Raw genomic sequence first — 18,444 nt, 5'->3', positions numbered from 1 at the left:
AAGCTGCCCCCCAGAGCTACTGCTGTCGTCAGCAAACACCCTAGACAGTGTTTTGTTTTGTTCTCTCCTGAACACTTATTGCAACGTTGCCTGTCACAAAGCTGGGCTTTGTCGTCACGGAGGGGCATCGGCTTAGCCCAAAGACACCAGCGAAGCCAGGGCAATGGATACTGAGATGCTGAGAAAGCCACGTGCAGGTAAGGGTGCCCTGGCGACCACCTGCCGATTGAGGGCAGTGCCTACCTCTGGGATTGCTACAGTTGAGCTCAAGGAGAGCACCTCCCGGTCTGCGCCAGCCTCCTCCTGTGCCAGGACACCCACAGGTGCAAGCCACCCTCTCCCCACCCTGCCTCCTTGCTAGGCTTCCCTCATCACTCCCCCATTGGCCTAAATTTTAAGCATTAAAATGTTAAACATAAATATTTTATGTTGCTGGACCTCCTTATAAAGTCAATCTGTTTTGCATTTGCACACGTGTGCAGGCCACAGAGTGTGTGTGTGTGTGTGTGTGTGCGTGTGTGTGTGTGTGCGTGTGCGCGCGCGCGTGCGCGCTCTCGCGTGTGCGCACTCGCGTGAGAAGCCGAGGACAACTCTCAGGAGCTGGTTCTGAAGTTTCCATCTTGTTTGAGGCAGGGTTTCTCTGGCTCTACCTGCTGAAGTGTACACTTTGTCTTACCTGGTCTGCGAGCTATCTCTACCTTCAATCTTGCCACAGAAGAGTCAGGTTTACAGATGTGTGAAACCACATCTGGCCTCCTTCCTTTCTTATTTTCTTATTTCTTTCCTTCCTTCCTTCCCTCTCTCCCTCCTTCCTTCCTTCCTTCCTGTTCCAGGTATTTGAACTCGTTATTAGACATTTCCTGCCCCTGGTTTGTTTGCTTTTGTTTTTTGTTTTTTGTTTTTTGAGACTTATTGTATAGCCCAGGCTAGCCTGAAACCCATAAGTGCCAAACCCAGCTTTTGCCACAGCAGGGAAGGGGCATCAGGATAGGGAGGACTTGGGCTCTGGCCCCGAGTCCACAGAGCTTGGTTCAAATTCCAGCTTCACACTCGTCAGTCGTGGTTCCTGGTACAAATGAGAACACTTGTGTGAGGTTCACTGGAGCCTAACTCTCTCTCCCAATTTCCCAGTGGAACAGATACGCCACACGTATGCTAACAAGGTACGAGAGGCAGCCTCTTAGCTGCAGCTGCAACTGGAGCTGCAGTGGCCAGTGAAATTGTGTTAGCCAGTGTGAGGCCCGGGGACAAGCTGAGTGTGAGGCATATGCCTGTAGGCCCAGACCTTGGGAGGCAGAGGCAGGATGAGCCCCAGGGTGAACTCCACACTGACTTCTAGCTTGGGTTGTACAGCAAGACCCTCTTCCAAAGGAGGAGGAGGAAACTCGGGAGGAGGTCGGGAGGAGGTCCGGAAGTTAGGAGCAGCAATTCTACTGCAGAAGAAACTGAGGCCCAGAAGGGAGCAGGCTTGCCCAAAACAAACCAGGAGTGAACCCCAAGCATCTCTGGATCTAACTCAAGTATGCCGAGGTTTCCAGCAGGCTGAAAGTTCTGTCAACAGATGAGTGTTGGGCTCCTTCAATAGCGTGATGGCCCTTGCTGGCTTAATCACGACAGATGGGGGCGCCACCTCCTCCCCAATGAAGCAGGCAGAGGGCAGCCCTAGGGTCAGAGGGCGACTAGGATGGCCACAGCCGGCACGCTGCAGGTTTGAACCTGGTCGTTGGCTCCATGAGAAACAACGGAATGGAGAGGAGAGAGAAAAGAAGTGGGTGGGAAAATGGAAGAAAAAAATGAATGATGGAATATTTATCTATATTTTTACATTATTTGGGGGGGCACTCTTTTAGTTTTTTTAGTAAAATAAAACATTATTATACTACTTTATATTATTGTAGGAATTGAACTCAGAGTTTTGAGCATGCTAAATATACACAGCCTCCGTGGCTGCTTTTCTCTTTTTACTGGCATAGGTAGTACATGAACATGTGAGTTACAGCTATTAAAATCTTTGTACCCACCACCCATCTGAAGACTACAGTAGTTTACCAAGGACTTGTTATTACGGAGGCCAGCGGTTCTCGGCCTCAGTTGCCTATGGGACACACCCGTGGATCTTTGAAAATCATTTATTTCTTCGCTCTGGCCAGGGGATGATTCTCACGTGCCTTGTTTGAGAAACACGGATTTATTTCTCTTCTATCCTATTCCCTTGGTTTCTGTCCTCCTCCCAGCTCTTCCACCCCTCAACTAACCCTCGCGCCCCTGCCTCCCATCCCTACTCCTCCACCCTCCCTCTCTCTAGGTAACCACTCACCCCCATACCTCATTCTTGCTAACTCCCCTACCCCAGGTAACCATCCAGATTGGGTCAGGATTCTTTTCCTTTCTTCCTCCCTTACTTCAAGGACTAACAATGACTGTCGGTTTCCCTCCCACCGCCAGGGCGCGCCAGAACCTCCCCACTACTCCCTTTTTTTCTTGAAGAGCGGCTGGTGTCGCGCGGAAGGAGGTTTGGCCTTCGCGGTGCTCCGTCGTCCCGAGGGCTGCCCGGCAACCGGCGAGGAAACGGCTGGCGTCTGTGCAGCGGGCGCAGCGGGACCCTCGGAGCCTGCGGGCGCGAGATCGAGCTAAGGCCGGCAACTCTTCTCCGCGAACCTCCGGCGCCAGGCGCAGGAGTCAGAGGTTAGGCTGGGCCGAGGGGCAGGACGAGGCGTCGCGGTCGCCGCGGGACCTGTAAAAAGTTGTATGTCAAGCGCTTGGCACTTTACACCATTTTTAAAAAATTATTTATTTATTTTATGCATGTGAGTACACTGTCGCTGTCTTCAGACACATCAGAAGAGGGTATCGGATCCCATTACAGATGGTTGTGAGTCACCATGTGGTTGCTGGGATTTGAACTCAGGATTTATGGAAGAGCAGTCAGTGCTCTTAACCGCTGAGCCATCTCTCCAGCCCTAATCTTTACATCATTGTCTCAGGTTATTTTTGTTTGTTTTTGAGGCGAGGGTGTCTTCCTGTTTTGCCCAGGTTGGCCTTGTACTCTTGGACTCAAGTGATCTTCCTGCCTCGGCCTCCAAAGTACCTGGGACCTTTGGGTCATGCCCCTGGGACCTGCTTGCCCCTGCAGTTTTGTGCAGAACTTAAAAGTCCTCGATGTCCTAACCCAGCCTTGTCAAGGATAGTTTCTATGTCTGCAGTTTTCCTGATCATGGCTGGCCACTGCTGGGCACAGTGCAGGTTTATTTAAATTGATACTTTGCAGCCGTGGTGGCAAGTCATTTAAAACATTCTGGCGTGGGCCTCATTCTAAAAAAATTGATCGTGAGGTTGTTCTAAGGCGGGTATGTGGGTCTTCTAGCTGTGATAAAGGTGCAGTCAAGGGAGGAGTGAGTGCCATCCACAGAGAGAGGAGGCATCCGAATGGGAGTTCCTGGCTTCGCACCTGGCTCAGTTCCTGCCCACTGCTTGTTTCTGTTCCCTTCAGATGGCGCTCCCCACGCTGCCCTCTTATTGGTCCAACCGCAGACCGGCGAATATCCGCTACCGCCAGCAACAGCAGGAGGACGAGTTTCGCCAGCAGTGGGAGCAGAACAGTCGCTATTTCAAGACGTGGGACCTCCACAACTCCAAACAGACCGAATGGACCTCCAAGACCTCCTACCAGCGGAGGCAAGTGTCTGCGTGTCGGGTGGAGGCAAGGGTCTGAGTGCTCCGCCCCCACCACCACCCTCCCCCGCGCTAGTCAGGGGATTGTAGCCTCAGGGTTTAGGGACTGTGGCTTTTGACAGCTTGAGTTATCTCCTGGTGATGCTGGAAACTGGGATGTGCTGGGCAGAGGTGATGCGCGTTTTTTCAGGTTCAGAACAGTTGTCTTCCCTGTAGGTGTTTTAACACCCCCCCAACTTTATATAGAAATGTATATCAAACTGTGACCTGGTGTGACTGATGCGAAGTGGGCTCCTTACCTAGCATGCACGCCCTCTACTGTGGCAAGATGGAGGAGGAGAGGAGGAAGAATCTGGAGGTCCGGCGGGAGAGACTCAGGAAGCTTATGCTGGAGGAGCAGGACTTGCTGGCCGAAGAGCTGGAGGAACTGAGGCTGAGTATGAGCCTGCGGGAGCGAAGACTCCGGGAGCAGCACAGGGATCTGAAGTCAGCCCGAGAAGAACAAAGGAAACTGGTAACTACCCTAGACCGGAAGCAGATTGCAGGGCGGGGAGTCCCAGCCGGAAGTCACAAGTGCATCTATGGGGTTGTTCTTGGGTGCCTGGTGGGAGGAGATGATCAGGTGACTAAAGCCCGTGGGGAAAGCACCCACTGCCCCGTCCCCCCAGGGAGGAAAGGTTTAGCTCGTGGTTTCTGAGGGTCTCAAGCTATTGTAGTGAGGAAGGCATGGAGTCAGTGACCAGTGGTGCTCAAGTTCTGCTGGCTCAGAAAGCAGTGGATGTTAGAAAGGGGGGGTTGGCCTATAGCCTTCAAAGAGTCTCCAGCTAGTTCCTCGTTCCCCTAAAGACCCCCTGGCTTCTCTGAATAGTGCCAGAGGCTGGAAAGCCATTGTTTTTATTGTTGGTTTTGTTCTTTTGAACAAAAGGTCTCACTGTGTAGTTCTGGTTTGCCTGGAACTTTGTTTATAGACTAGCCTGGCCTGAGACTCCCAGAGATCTGTCTGCCTCTGCCTTCCAAGTGCTGGGATTAAAGGTGAATCTCCTGCCAGGGCAAGAGCCAGCCTCTAAAGTGTGAGGCTGGGGGATGGTTAAGATCCTGCTCATAGCAATGATCTGAACCACATAGGGTAAAACATTACAGATTTGTGCCAACTGGGGAGTATGGCTATGTTTTGTTGGTACTTTGAGGATGTAGCCCAGGTTGGCCCACAATGGCTGTCCCACAGCAGACAGACCAAGAATGCAACAGTTGTTGAGCCCATGACCCTCTGTCGTCTCTGCACTCCCAGCCTGGTGCTGGAGTCTGGGAGGGTTTCTGCAGACCTTCTAGTTTTCACTCTGTGTTAGAATCCCGAAGAAGTTGGAGGTAATTGTAACCTCGTTCTTTTCCACCCGGCCTCTTTGTTTCCTGAAATAACAATCTTGAGACTTCTTTTTTTTTTTTTTTGGTTCTTTTTTTCGGAGCTGGGGACCGAACCCAGGGCCTTGCGCTTCCTAGGCAAGCGCTCTGCCACTGAGCCAAATCCCCAACCCCGAGACTTCTTATATATGAACAAATGCCTAGGCCAATGGCTTTGGCTTGTGTTAGCCATGCCACGTGGTTAGTTACCTCTCCTAGGTTCATGTGTCTATCTCTGTCAGTGTTGGCATTTCCCAGAATCCTCTCTTCCCTGGATGCCCCACCTTCCAGTCCCGCCTCAGCTCATCGGTCAGAGGCTTTTTAGTGAGGGCAGATGCCTCCATACTGTACCTTGCAGAAGAGAGTCTCACACTGGCCACAGTCACGGGATGGATGAGCGTGCCAGCAAGACTGAGGGCAAGCAGGCCGGAGGCCAGCGCCCACTCTTACAGGGACTGTTTGGTGTGTGGCTTATAGATCACAGCATGGGAGTCTCCTTCATTGTTTCTGTTCTGTGGTCCCACAGAGGCCTGGGAACTCTGTATTTTATCTTTTGCGTCTCAGTGGTAACTAGCCTCGGTCTATGTATTTTAGCCTAGTATGTATTTGGAAACTTCTGCTCCTAGAAGGGACCCAGCCGCAGCACCAGATCTGAGCTAGCTCTTGTCCGCTGGGAGAGGCATTTCCCCATGCCTTCCATTCGGCTGCTCTGATGTCCTATCCCCAGAGCTTGTGTGCAAGGGAAGCAGGTTTGAATGGCAGACGGAGTGTCGACACTGAAAGGAAGCTCACAGCCTGAGCTGCCCTCTGTTGTGCCTCGTCTAAGTGTGGATGGATTCGGATAGCGACCTCACATCTCCTGTGTCTCTTGATAGATGGCTGAACAACTTCTGTATGAACACTGGAGGAAGAACAACCCGAAACTTCGAGAGGTGAGAACTTCGCCTGCATAGGTGACATCGTGTTTTCAGATTTTGTTCCTTCGTTTCTGAGTCTGGATGTGTGTTGGGCAAATATAGTGGGGAAAAGAGGGCTAGGCAGGGCTGAGCGGTGACCTCTGCCACGCAGACCGCCCTTGGGGATTTGTTCTTCAGCCCAGGAGCTCTCTGCCTGCCCCGTGGGCTGCAGAGACCTGGGCAGTGGGCTCAAGATGTCTCCAAGAGAGGTTTCTGGAGGGGAGGAGCTTCAGTTGGATAATATGGAGTGAGGAATAGGTCTTCTGCACGCTGGGGTGCTCCTCACAGCTGCACGCTGGGGTGCTCCTCACAGCTGCACGCTGGGGTGCTCCCTCACAGCTGCACGCTGGGGTGTTCCTCACAGCTGCACGCTGGGGTGCTCCTCACAGCTGCACGCTGGGGTGCTCCTCACAGCTGCACGCTGGGGTGCTCCTCACAGCTGCACGCTGGGGTGCTCCTCACAGCTGCACGCTGGGGTGCTGCTCACAGCTGCACGCTGGGGTGCTCCTCACAGCTGCACGCTGGGGTGCTGCTCACAGCTGCACGCTGGGGTGCTCCCTCACAGCTGCACGCTGGGGTGCTCCTCACAGCTGCACGCTGGGGTGCTCCTCACAGCTGCACGCTGGGGTGCTCCTCACAGCTGCACGCTGGGGTGCTGCTCACAGCTGCACGCTGGGTGCTCCCTCACAGCTGCACGCTGGGGTGCTCCTCACAGCTGCACGCTGGGGTGCTTCTCTTGGCAGCGTGGTCAGAGTGAGCCAGACTGGGTGGTGCTGCATGTTGGGTTCCTGAGGTGAAGCCTGGCCTTGGGAGGAGATAGGAGCCATGTCTGCATCCTGTGGCAGAGGGAGTGATGTCTTGGTTGGCATCTGTCACTCACAGAGGTTGGCTGGAGGCCATTAAGTCTCTTACTGTCTACGCACTTCAGCAATGTTTGGACAGGTTTGACACTGTCACTTTACGTAGCTTGTTGTGTCTAGAAATTGACAGTAGCAACTCCAGGTGAGATGGCTCCACAGGTAAAGGTGTTTGCTGCCAAACCTGGTGACCTGAGTTCATCCCAGGACCAACACGGGTGAAGGGCAGAACCAACTCTCACAGGTTATCTACAGTTGTCACACACACACACACATACATACACACACACGTACATACACACACATACACACACGTACATACATACACGTACACACATATACACACACATACACAGACATACACACACGTACACACATACATAATACACATACATACACACATACACATATACACACATACACACATATACACACACACATACACACACGTACATACACATACACACATACATACACACATATACACACATACATATACACATACATACACACATACATACACATACACACACATACATACACACACACATACACACACAAACACCATACACTAAATGTAAAAATATTAAAACAATAAGAAAGCTAGATGGAATGGCTCATTTTTTCCTTTCCTTTTCTTTTCTTTTTGTTGTTGTTTTTTGGGGTTTTTTGAAGCAAGGTCTCACTCTGTAGCCCTGTTCGTCCTGGAACTCACTGTGTAGACTGGGCTGACTTTGAACTCACAAAGATCCACTTGCCTCTGCATCCCGAATGCAGGGGTTCACTTCTTTAATCTCAGCACTGGGGAGGCAGAGGCAGCTGGGTCTCGGAGTTCGAGCCAGGATTTTTGTGAGCCAAGCTCAGGGCTGGCCCTGCTTACTTACCCAGGTTTCCTGGGTTCTCCTTTCAATTGCAGCTCTGGGTTCCTGGAGAGCACATTTGCCCTTTTGTTGCAGGTGTAGGCGGGGCTTAGGAGCACGTGACCCTTTGGTCTCCTACTTGCCAGACACTGAGATTGGTGGTGCTGATTTTAGTGATGGTTGTGTGTGAGGGCCATGGATGTGTCGTGGCCCTTGTGTGGAGGTCAGAGGTCAACTGCTGGTAGTCACTGCTCCCCTCCCACCTTGCAGAGGCAGAGTTTGCCCCTTTCTGCTGCTCAGTTGATCTGGGCTAGCTGGCCTTGAACTCCTGGGCTTGCAGAAGTTCTCTTGTCTCTGCCTCACACCTTACCTCAGAATCCCACAAGCATCTCACCACATCCTGCCTCTTACTTACGTGGTGCCAGGGATTGACCTTAGGTGTGAAGGCCGTGACTACCCCGGCCCTCATCCAGGCTGCTTTTGTTGGGGCAGCGAGTCATGGTCAGGTTCCAGCAGGTGGCACCGACCGCAGTAAGTCACCTCAGTCAGTCTCACGCAGGCCCTTGGGGAAATTAATATTTTCTTTCTCACCCTCAGATTGAGTTGGACCTTCACAAGAAGCATGTGATAAATTCCTGGGCAACACAGAAAGAAGAAAAAAAACAGGTGTGTAATGTGTGACCCTCACACACTGCGTGCGTCTCCGTCCACACTCGTGACTCTGTGGTGTGTGATGTGTGACCCTCACACACTGTGTGCATCTCCGTCCACACTTGTGACGCTGTGGTGTGTGATGTGTGACCCTCACACACTGCGTGCGTCTCCGTCCACACTTGTGACGCTGTAGTGTGTGATGTGTGACCCTCACACACTGTGTGCATCTCCGTCCACACTCGTGACGCTGTGGTGTGTGAGGTGTGACTCCGCCCACACTCGTGACCAGATGAGCAGCAGGTGCCCGCACAGCTGCTTCCTGCCTGTGCAGACTGGTGTTTGCTTTGCACATGCTCATATGCGTGTTCCTGTGTGTGTATAGGTGTGTACATGCACATGTTAGGTGTATGTGCGGGTATCTGCACGAGTGTGTTCACGTGTGTGTGGTGTGTGAGAGATGTTTCCCAGGGCCCAGCCGTCTCTTTGAGGGAAGGTCTTTCAGAAGTCTACAACTTCCCCAAGCAGACCTCCAAGGCCCCTCGGGACCCTCTGTTTCCACTTCCCCGAGACTAAGGCTACAAGCGTGGGTTCTTTTGACAGCTTTTTCTTAAATTAAGAAAAAGTTTTTAAAATTTATTTTTCCGTGCCTGGGTGTTTTCCCTGCATGTATGTCTGTGTATTTCAAGCACGCCTTTGGAGGTCAGAATAGGGTGTTGAATCCTCTGGGAGTGGAGTTATGGACAGCTTTGAGCTGCCATGTAGGTGCTGGGAATTGAACTCGGGTCCTCTGGAAGAGCATCCATAGTTGGTGCTTTTAACCATGGAGCTGAGTATGTGTGTACCGTGTGTGCTGGTATCTGAGAGGCTGGGTGAGGGCGTCAGGTCACTCAGAGGGGGAGTTCGAATGCCTGGGGCCTGATCTGGGTACCAGAACAGAACTCTGGAAGAGCAGCGTGAGCCCTTACCTGCCATCCACCTCCGCCCCAGCATCGTAAACCTACCTCAAACACTGGACCCTCGCTGATCTCCTGCAGCCCTTGGGGCCCCTCTGGGGTTGAGTCCACACGATGCTTTTAGGTTCATTGTGTCTTCTTTCAGGGGAGGAAGAACCCAGCACTGCTGAGCCTCGGGGCTTCCAGGCTGAGCTCGCCTGAGCCCTGCCTCAGCGGAAGGGCAACAGGGAGCCGAATCTCTGCTGGCTGCATGTTGATGTGTTGCCCTCTTATAGCAAGAAGCCACTGAGAAGCAGGAAAACAAGCAGTTTGAGAACGAGTATGCGGCCGCCCGCCAGGAAGCTGAGGCCAGGCTGAAAGCCGAGGAGGAGAGGAAGCAGCTAGAGGGTCAGCTGCAGGGCGAGGCTCTGCGCCAGCAGATGGAGGAGCTGAAGCAGAAGGAGATGGAGGTGAGGGGGAGCCCTCCTGACCAGACTGGAGATCATAGCAGGGGTGGGGGTTCTGTGAGCCGGATCCAGACTGGGTCCTCTCTTCTCAAGCGTGTACCCCTTCCTGGTTCTGCTGAGATGCCCAAGTGGGTCTCAGACTTTGGAACATTATGGTCTAGGACACACCTGTCCACTCGGGTGACACACCTGTCCGCTCGGGTGACACACCTGTCCGCTCGGGTGACACACCTGTCCGCTCGGGTGACACACCTCGTCAGGGCCTTTTAGATCAGGGTCTTTCCAGTGGGACATGCTCTAGCACACAGCGCACAGCATTCTACTAGTAACGAGTTTGGGCTTCGGTGTGTAAGTCATGAGGGATCTTGGTCCAGTGAGCTGCCTTTGAGAACGCTGTGGTTTCCTGAGAGAGCAGAGTCCTCTGTTCAGATGGAGAGAGACCTTCTTTGGTCTCCTGTGTCCCTTTCCCCGCCCCATTGTTTTAATAACTAGGGATGTAGTGCCCACCACTCATTGTGGATGTAGAGATAGTGTCCTTGTCCAAACAAGGACATGTTCATCTCTGGTTTCCCCATGGTGGCTGTGCTGGCCCAAGAGACTGAAGCTAAGTTAGCTAGTGAGGGCCGGCACAGGAAGTCTCTCTGGCTGGGCCAGGCTTGTAGCAAGGCTTAGTTGAGGTGGGACTCATGAGACACATGAGGGGATCATGATCATCTAGGCCAGCCTGTGCTTACGTAGTACCTGCCCGACACGGAGAGGTGCACGAGGACAGTCTGCTTGCCCCGTCTTACCACAGGCCACCAAACTGAAGAAGGAACAGGAGAACCTGCTGAAGCAGCACTGGGAACTGGAAAGGCTGGACGACGAAAGGAAGCAGATGGCCATCGTCCGGCGCAAGACAGAGCTAGGGTGTGTAGGGAAGCCTGGGCTCTTCCAGGGGGGCGGGCCTCTGAGAACCAAAGGGGGTGTGGCCTGCGGTGAGCAGATGTTGATTGGCTCTGCGGGACTGAAGCGGCTTGATTCCCCTCTGCAGGCGCATCTTGCGACATCAGTACAATGCGCAGCTCAACAGGCGCACCCAGCAGATCCAGGAGGAGCTGGTGAGTGAGTGGTGCTGGCAGGCTTTTCTCCATCCTTTGGGAACGGTATCGCCACTGCGCAGGCGGGACCCGAGTGCGAGCGTCCTTGCATAAAGCCCAGGTGGGACCAGAGCAGTGTTGGGCGGTGCAGAGGAGAAGAGAGTGGGTCACACTCGACAACACTACCAGTCTGTGCCTGCCGGGGCTTGGTGCAGCCATGGTGGGCTGCATTTTTTTTAAAGATATATATATATATATATATATATATATATATATATATATATATACATATATATATATATATATATATATGTATATATATATATATTTTATATATATACTGTGGCTGTCTGCAGACACACCAGAAGAGAGCATCAGATCTCATTGCAGATGATTGTGAGCCATCGTGTGGTTGCTGGGATTTGAACTCAGGACCTCTGGGAGAGCAGTCAGTGCTCTTAACCGCCGAGCCATCTGTCCAGCTGCATTCGTCTGTTTTTTTGAGACAGGCTCTCACTGTGTACCCTTGGCTGGCTAGGAACATGCTATGTAGACCAGACTGGGCTTAAACTCACAGAAATCCATCTGCCTCTCCCTCCCAAGTGCTGGGTTTAAAGGATGTGCCGCCATACGTGGTGTGTAGGTGTTCATTTAAAATAAGTAAGTAAATGAATGAATGCAGGCTGGGGAGTGGAGGGGCAGCTCAGTGCTTCAGATCACTTGCTGCTCTGGCAGAGGACCTGGGTTTGGTTCCCAGCACCCACATGGTGCTCCAAGGCACCAGGTATACACGAGGTGCACATGTATTCAGTTGAAACACTCAGAACCGGTGAACAGAAACTGAAATGTTACTGCTAGAGTGTGGGAGGCAGGCATGCATGTGGCCCCGTGTGCACTTGGAGGTCAGAGGAGGCTCCTGAGGAGGATGTTCCTCCTTCAGCTCAGGTCAGTATGGCAGGGGCTCTACCTGCTGAGTCTTGCTGGCTTACCCTTAGGTCTTCATGGAAAAACCGTGGAGGCAATGCAGATGTTAGCTGGCTAAACTAGCAGTCATTTCACAGGGGGCACACATCGAGCTTCTCCTTGCCTCCCTTGGTGTCCTTCCTGTCTGCAGCCTGCTTCTGCACAGATCTCCTGGTCTTGCTTACCACACACCCCCTGAGGCAGTTCCTTCTGTTCAGTTGCGTTGCTCACGGCGTTTTTATGGGAAAGACAAACGTACTCGGTAGCTGCGTGGTGTCTCTGTCATGAAGTGTAGGATGCTGGGGGTGAGCTGTCACCATTCTGCTGCACCTCGGATCCCCCTGCTTTTGTTGTCGTGTTGAGCTGTGTAGACACGGCTAATCCAGCACCCCCTGCCTGTGTGCGTTCAGGGATTCTGGGCTCCCACATTTACAGTTGCAGTGAGCAGTTCGTGCATGTGTCTGTTCAAGTTCTGCTGTAATTTCTTAGACAGGTTCCTACCATACAGTGTTCTGAGCTGTGCTGTTGTCATGCATGTCCAGGGGCGTGTGCCTGTGGTGGTACAGGTGGCAGGAGGGGTCAAGTTTCTGACCTGTGCAGTGCCTGAAGCAGATGCTGTGGCCCAACTCCTTCCCTTCGGTCCTGAGAATGTGTCAGGCCCCACATGGCTGGGTAGAAGAGACTATGTGGGAAGGTGGGCGGGCTCACCTTGCTGCACCAGGGCTCTGACCAGCCCACCCCTGCATCCAGGAGGCAGATGGGCGGATCCTGCAGGCACTGCTGGAGAAGGACAATGAGCTGCAGCAAGTCGAACTGGCCAGGCGGGAGCAAGCCATGGCCGATGCGGCCCAGATGAAGCAGGTCATCGAGGAGCAGCTGCAGCTGGAGAAGGCACGGGAGGCAGAGCTGCAGCAGCTGCTGAGGTGAGGGGACAGCCTGGGTTGGAGGCTCTGGGAGGTGCCCTCAAGGGCTGCGGAGGTGAGGGACAGTCTGGGTGGGAGGCTCTGGGAGGTGCTCAGGGCTACAGAGGTGAGGGGACAGTCCTGGCGGGAGGCTCTGGGAGGTGCCCTCAGGTTCTTGGGTGTGCCACTTTTGTTCTGAGACCTCTGTCCTTGTAACTAACTCACCATCCCCAGGGAACATGGTTCAAAGGTTCAAAGTGACAGTAATGACATGTTCATGTCAAGTCTTAAAACAGGGTGAGGAGGTTGCTTCTGAACGGAACTGTTGAATGCTGCTTAGCTCTGTAACAATTGGGTCTGGATCCTGACAAGATCCTGATGATAGTGCCACCATAACGCCTTGGCTGGTCTCTACCTCCTCAGTGATCTCCTTAGTGCCTAGGGGCTGGGACTGCTGGCCTCTGTGCCCGGCTTTAGGGCCTAAAAGCCCAACCCATAAATGGAAATATTTATGTGAGTGCACTGTCCCTGTTCTCAGACACACCAGAAGAGGGCACCTGATCCCATTACAGATGGTTGTGAGCCACCATGTGGGTGCTGGGAATTGAACTCAGGACCTCTGGAAGAGCAGTCAGTGCTCTTAACCGCTGAGCCATCTCTCCAGCCCCGGAAATAGCCAAATAATTAGGCAGTATACCCTGGTGTTCAGACACTGTTATTAGATCCTGACATTCAGCCAAGTGGTGGGCATATGGCTCATGGAGAGCCGAGGAGGTTGCTTGCTGCCTTGAGGTAAGCCGGTAGTCATCCCAAGGGGGTGGTAACTGGGCTCTGGGGCAGGCGGTAGCCTTCTCCTGTCTCTGGCCTGTTGGTTTTATTACCTCAGTGCTAAATGATGACCTAAAATACTACAGAAGTGTTGTCCTTAACTGTCATCATAGGAAAGCCGGTGTGGATGCACTTGCCTGAAGCTTGGCGCCTGCGTGTGCCCTCCCATCCATCAGCCTTTGGTGATGGCGTAGAGCCTCTCCTGTTCCTTTTGTGTTTGTCCAGGGAAGAGGCCAAAGAGATGTGGGAAAAGAGAGAAGCAGAGTGGGCTCGAGAGCAGAGTGCGCGGGACAAACTGATGAGCGAGGTAATTCCAAAGCCACAGTGTCTGGGTTTCCTACCGTGCACTTGACTTGGAGCGCTCTCGTCAGCAGTCTCTCAGCTCCTCAGCAGTGGCAACACCACGCAGCTGCGTGTTCCGCCACCCTCAGGTGGGCTCCCTAGGGTCCAGTGGAGCAGCATCTATGAGGGCTGCAAGGAACCTTGTCACCAAGCTGCCAAGTCATTGTCACCTCTGCCCTGAGAGTTATGCCAGAGTGGGCTGGAACTGTCATGTCTGCATTGGATAATGCAGCCTGTGGCTTTCCTTCTTCCTCACCTCTGTGTCCCCGCTCGTGGCCATGTTACTGTCCCCTTCCTTGCAGGGCATGTGTTGTCAGGTCTGGTGGCTCCTTGGTTACTGGGCTGGAGCTGGAACATCAGATTGCTCTGGGTCAGGGTCCAGGTTGCAGATGACAGCGGGTTGATTAGCAGGAGTTACCTCCGCTACTTGGAGCAGGAGAGGGGATGTGTGGCTTCATCCTGCCTACCTGTGTGGCCACCGCTGTGGGCTGCGTCACATATGTTTCTCTGAAGCTCCTCCTCGCTTGTGTGGAGGCCTCCCCAGCGTTTTGCTGTCTTCCCCAAAGCACTGCTGTGTGCTGTAGGTTGTATCTTTTAGGGTTCTGTGTGACGGAACACATGAGCTAAAGCAGCTGGAGAGGAAAGGGTTTATTGGGCTCACAGCTCTCAGGGCAGTCTGTCTCTGAGGGGGCCAGGGACAGAAGCAGAGGCCATGGAGCGACGCTGCTCGCCCACTTGCTCCTCACGACTGGCTTCCTCTTACAACTTGGGGCCACACACCCACCTGAGGGTAGCACCATCCACAGTGGACTGGGTCCTTCATGGTAGTCATTAACCAAGAAAATTCCCTACCGACCTGCCTATAGGCCCACCTATGGAGGTGTTTTCTCACTGAGAATCTCCTTCCCAGATGATTCTAGTGTGTGAGAGTTAGAAAAACAAACTAAACTGACCAGGACAGTTGGGATGGACGAGGGAGCAGTGGCCCACACTGGGCTGTGGCCCAGGCCTGCTCGCTGTGTATTAGGGCGCGTTAGACTGGGCTGGTGTGGATGTGGCTGTATCCAGGATGAGACTTGGAACAGATGCTTTAGACGGAAATGCAAACCTTCCTTTCCCCCTTGGCCAGGTTCTGACCGGCAGGCAGCAGCAGATCCAAGAAAAGATTGAACAGAACCGGCGAGCACAAGAGGAGACCCTAAAATACAGGGAAGAACTCATCAAGAGTCTCGAGGAGGGGAAGCAGTTAGCTCTGCGGGCAAAGGAAGAGAGTGAAGAGCTGAAGTCAGCCAGGAAGCAGGAGCTGGAAGCCCAGGTGGGGCTCAAGGGCGAGGGAAGGCTCTTCAGGACGGGGCCCTGGAGGCGCAGGCTCTGCAAGGTTCTCGGGACCCTGCAGAGCAGAGCTCGGAGTTCCCTGATGCTTCCTGACATTAAAAGAATACTGTGTGTGTGTGTGTGTGTCTGTGTGTCTGTGTCTGTGTGTGTGTCTGTGTGTGTGCGTCTGAGTGTCTGAATGTGGGTCTGTGTACTTGTGTGCGGTGTCCAAGGCGGCCAATAGGAGGCACTGGCTCTCCTGGTGCTAAGTCACAAGCAGGTGAAAGCCACTCGCCTGTGTTTGCTGGGCACTGAGCTACTTCTCTGTAGAGCAGTTTGTCCTGACCACTGAGCCATGGCCCTGGTGCATCCTGGGTTTTTAGTCTGTGGAAGCCAGGCCCATGTCACTGTCCCTTTTCTTCCATCACACTGTTCTCCAAACACATGGATGCATTGAGAGTTGTCACAAGGTTCACAGTGCCATCTGCATGGCCTTTCCCAGCCCTCAGGTTCTTCTGGCTGCTGGCACTTGCCATCCGTGTTCTTGCTTGAAGGGGGCTGTGCCCTGCGGGTCTTGTCTTTGGTGACTCTGTTGTTGGTGTCCAGGTTGCGGAGCGCCAGTTCCAGGAGTGGGAAGCAGCCCGGCAGGAGGAGGAGGAAGAGAAGGAGGCCAAGAAGGCAGAACAGCTCTCCAACGCTCGGCTGCAGCAGGAGGCGAGGACCATGGTGAAGAGGGGCTACAGGCCCAAGGTAGGCACCTACTAAGTGTCAAGCCTCCATGGCTCCATCCCGAGCTCTTCTTTTCTCCTCCTCGTGTCTGTCTGTCCCGACTCACCAGTCTGGCTTCTGCTGTTCCTTGACTGGACCACAGATGGTCCAAGAGTTCTGCTCCAGTCCCTGCTGCTTCAGCCTTGGCAAAGCCCAAGAGGCTGATGGCTGATCTTGTGTCTGCCCACTCTGTTGGGGGGCAAAGTGCAATCTAGAAGAGCCCTTGGCATAGCTGGTGAGAGATGACAGTGGGGCGAGGTCCTAGCTGCCCAGTGAAGCCAGGTAACCAAGAGATCTACACCTGTCCCCCCTTTCCTTCTGCTCTAGTCGCTTTCTGTGCATCTTTCTGTTTGCACCCTGAACAGGGCACCATGGAGCATGTAGGAGCAAGGGCTGTTGTGCTTATCGTGAGGGACCTGCTGACTAGGCTCTCTGGAGCTAGGGCCCCTGGTATTCTGATGGTGTGTGCTGCAGAGAGAGCATTCATTGCGTCACTGTCCGAGAACCAGGGGCTTGGGTGGAGTAAGTAGGGCTTCCATTTACTGAAGAACATCAAAGCCCTGTAGACAGAGGGCTCCAAGCACAGGGAACAGCATTTCCAAAGTCACCTGGGCACACATCAGAATGTCAGGATCTGCTTCACAGAGCACACACATGTCTCAGGGCAGGTCATAAAGGGCCTTATTTACATCTCAGAGACAAGGCTCTCAGCCATAAGTGAAAATTCAGTTGGATGCTCTTAATAAAAGGGAGTCGGTTCCCAGTGTTCCCGACTGTTGACCTGATTAAATGTTATGCTTTCTTTTCTCAGATTCATGGACACCTCAGGATTGCCTGGGACTGATGTTGAACACAGAGAAGCAAGCCGACGTGACAGAGCTCGCGGCAGTTGTACAGTGTTGGTTCTGGCCAAGGCTCAGGGTGCTGCTGACCACTTGAGCCATGCCTGTGAGGCGCATCATGGTCCATAGATGTCAGGATGCCATGGGTGTGCGGCCCTGCTGAGAGCCCTTCCCTGCCATCCTCACCCAGACAGGCCTTACAGACTCATGTCTACAGTGCCACCCGAGGTCACACACTGCTTTATAAGTAGATTTTAGAGCTATTCGAAGAAGTCATATTCCATGACAGGATAGTAGGTTCTCTTGTCTCCCCTGTAGTTGTCTGCTCTAGGGAGGACCAGGCAGAGGGAGGAGACAGCCTTTTAGGTTTTACAGTTGCCGTTAGAAGTTAATCTATTGGAGGCAGACTCATAGGTCTTGGTGTAGTGAGTTTCAGTTGTGAGCTGTGTAGCCCCAAGGATCACATGGTGTGTATTTCCGAAGAGTGGCAGTCTGGAAAGACAGTGACAAAGGAGCCCTTGTTTGGAAGTGTTGTGAGAGCTACCCATAGGAGCTGGGGGTGCTTAGTGTGGGGTACTTGACCTTTCACCTATGGTCCTCACCTCAGCTCTACACCATCAAGAAGCAGAGTCCTATAGAGAGCACTTGAGCCCAACACGTGCCACCTCTCGAGTCCTCAGGGTCACTTGGTTGGCTGGCCCAATAGAGACAGGGTTGACAGTGACCTTTCGAGTGTGGAGAAGGCCTATCTATGTGCAGCCCCATGGGAGTTAGGTGCCCAGAGGAACACTGGCGAAATGGCAGGAGACTCAGAATCACAGATGAGCGTGTCCCCACTGTTAGATCCCAATTCACCTCTGCAAGTGGCTCTGGGTCCTGGTCGCGAGAGTTGGATTGTTATGACTTGTATCTCTCTGTAGCCTTCATTTCGTCCCTGTATTCAAGATTCTGCCAACTTTGCTGACTATAGGGTGTTTGCTCTGGTCATGGGAACCCAGAGTTAGACGAGCCTGGGTTTGAGGGCTGCATTGCTTCTCAGTCTGTTTCATTTCCTGCCTTGGTTCTCGGATGCGGCCCCAGCACTGTTTACCTCACACACTTTTGAGCACTCGCCCTTTTCAAATGCACACTGACTGTGAAGTAAAGCTCTGTTTCACCTCAGGCTGTGGAGGCTGCTTTCTGCTGCGGTAGGCTGGTGGGCGCTGGGTGTAACTGGCATGTCATCATGTAGCACAGGACCCCGTTTGATACAAATGGTCCAAGCCTCTTGAGTCAGGTCCTCTGGCGATCGATGTGTATAGAGTCGGGTCACAGCTGCTGTGGCTGTGGAATACCGGGTGCTCTGTGCAGACAGCCTGTCCTTTGGGCTGCTCTCATCAGTCTCCTGAGGGGAGCCAGGCCTTCGGAAGGCCCTGGCAGGAGTTAGACAGTGGACCCAGCCACAGACACACAGACAGCATAGCAGGAGACCAACCATGGGGCCACCGAGAGTCAACACAGCCCTGTTCTCTATGGACAGGAAGCTTTCCTTCCACCTGGATCTTAGGAGCTCTCTGTTCATGAACTAAAGCAGTCGTTCTCAGGACTGTGATGCCCTCCATGACCTGGCC

At 53.2% G+C, this 18,444-nt stretch overlaps 1 protein-coding gene and 1 long non-coding RNA gene across 4 annotated transcripts; one reads left to right on the top strand and one right to left on the bottom strand.

Annotated features, from left to right (window-relative positions):
• Positions 1 to 904: 904 nt before the first annotated feature.
• LOC102547088 (uncharacterized) lies at positions 905 to 4,227 on the bottom strand. Its single transcript, NR_190587.1, has 2 exons — positions 3,972 to 4,227; positions 905 to 2,734 (listed from the first exon to the last, which is right to left on the bottom strand). It is a non-coding gene; the product is annotated as an uncharacterized LOC102547088 (long non-coding RNA).
• Positions 2,519 to 17,996, top strand: Tchp (trichoplein, keratin filament binding). 3 transcript variants are annotated; one of them, NM_001191666.2, is given in 13 exon segments: positions 2,519 to 2,685; positions 3,491 to 3,675; positions 3,976 to 4,186; positions 5,946 to 6,002; positions 8,341 to 8,409; positions 9,626 to 9,799; positions 10,593 to 10,705; positions 10,830 to 10,896; positions 12,589 to 12,761; positions 13,794 to 13,875; positions 15,040 to 15,225; positions 15,831 to 15,974; positions 16,804 to 17,996. In NM_001191666.2, coding segments are annotated over 12 exon segments (1,494 nt in total). In that variant the 5' UTR covers positions 2,519 to 2,685; the 3' UTR covers positions 16,837 to 17,996.
• The last annotated feature ends 448 nt before the right edge of the window (positions 17,997 to 18,444 follow it).

This window comes from Rattus norvegicus, chromosome 12, assembly GCF_021556685.1.
Source record: "Rattus norvegicus strain SHRSP/BbbUtx chromosome 12, alternate assembly SHRSP_T2T, whole genome shotgun sequence".
Classification (NCBI taxonomy): Eukaryota; Metazoa; Chordata; class Mammalia; order Rodentia; family Muridae; genus Rattus; species Rattus norvegicus.
The sequence above is the reverse complement of the archived record's forward strand: the minus strand, read 5'-3'. Positions and strand labels throughout refer to the sequence as shown.

Excerpts from the sequence above, each read along its gene's own strand:
- Tchp (XM_087578547.1), top strand. The coding sequence starts at position 3,491 with ATGGCGCTCCCCACGCTGCCCTCTTATTGGTCCAACCGCAGACCGGCG. Across the intron at positions 4,187-5,945 it reads GAGAAGAACAAAGGAAACTG|ATGGCTGAACAACTTCTGTA; the intron begins GTAACTACCCTA and ends GTCTCTTGATAG. Across the intron at positions 10,897-12,588 it reads AGCAGATCCAGGAGGAGCTG|GAGGCAGATGGGCGGATCCT; the intron begins GTGAGTGAGTGG and ends CCCTGCATCCAG.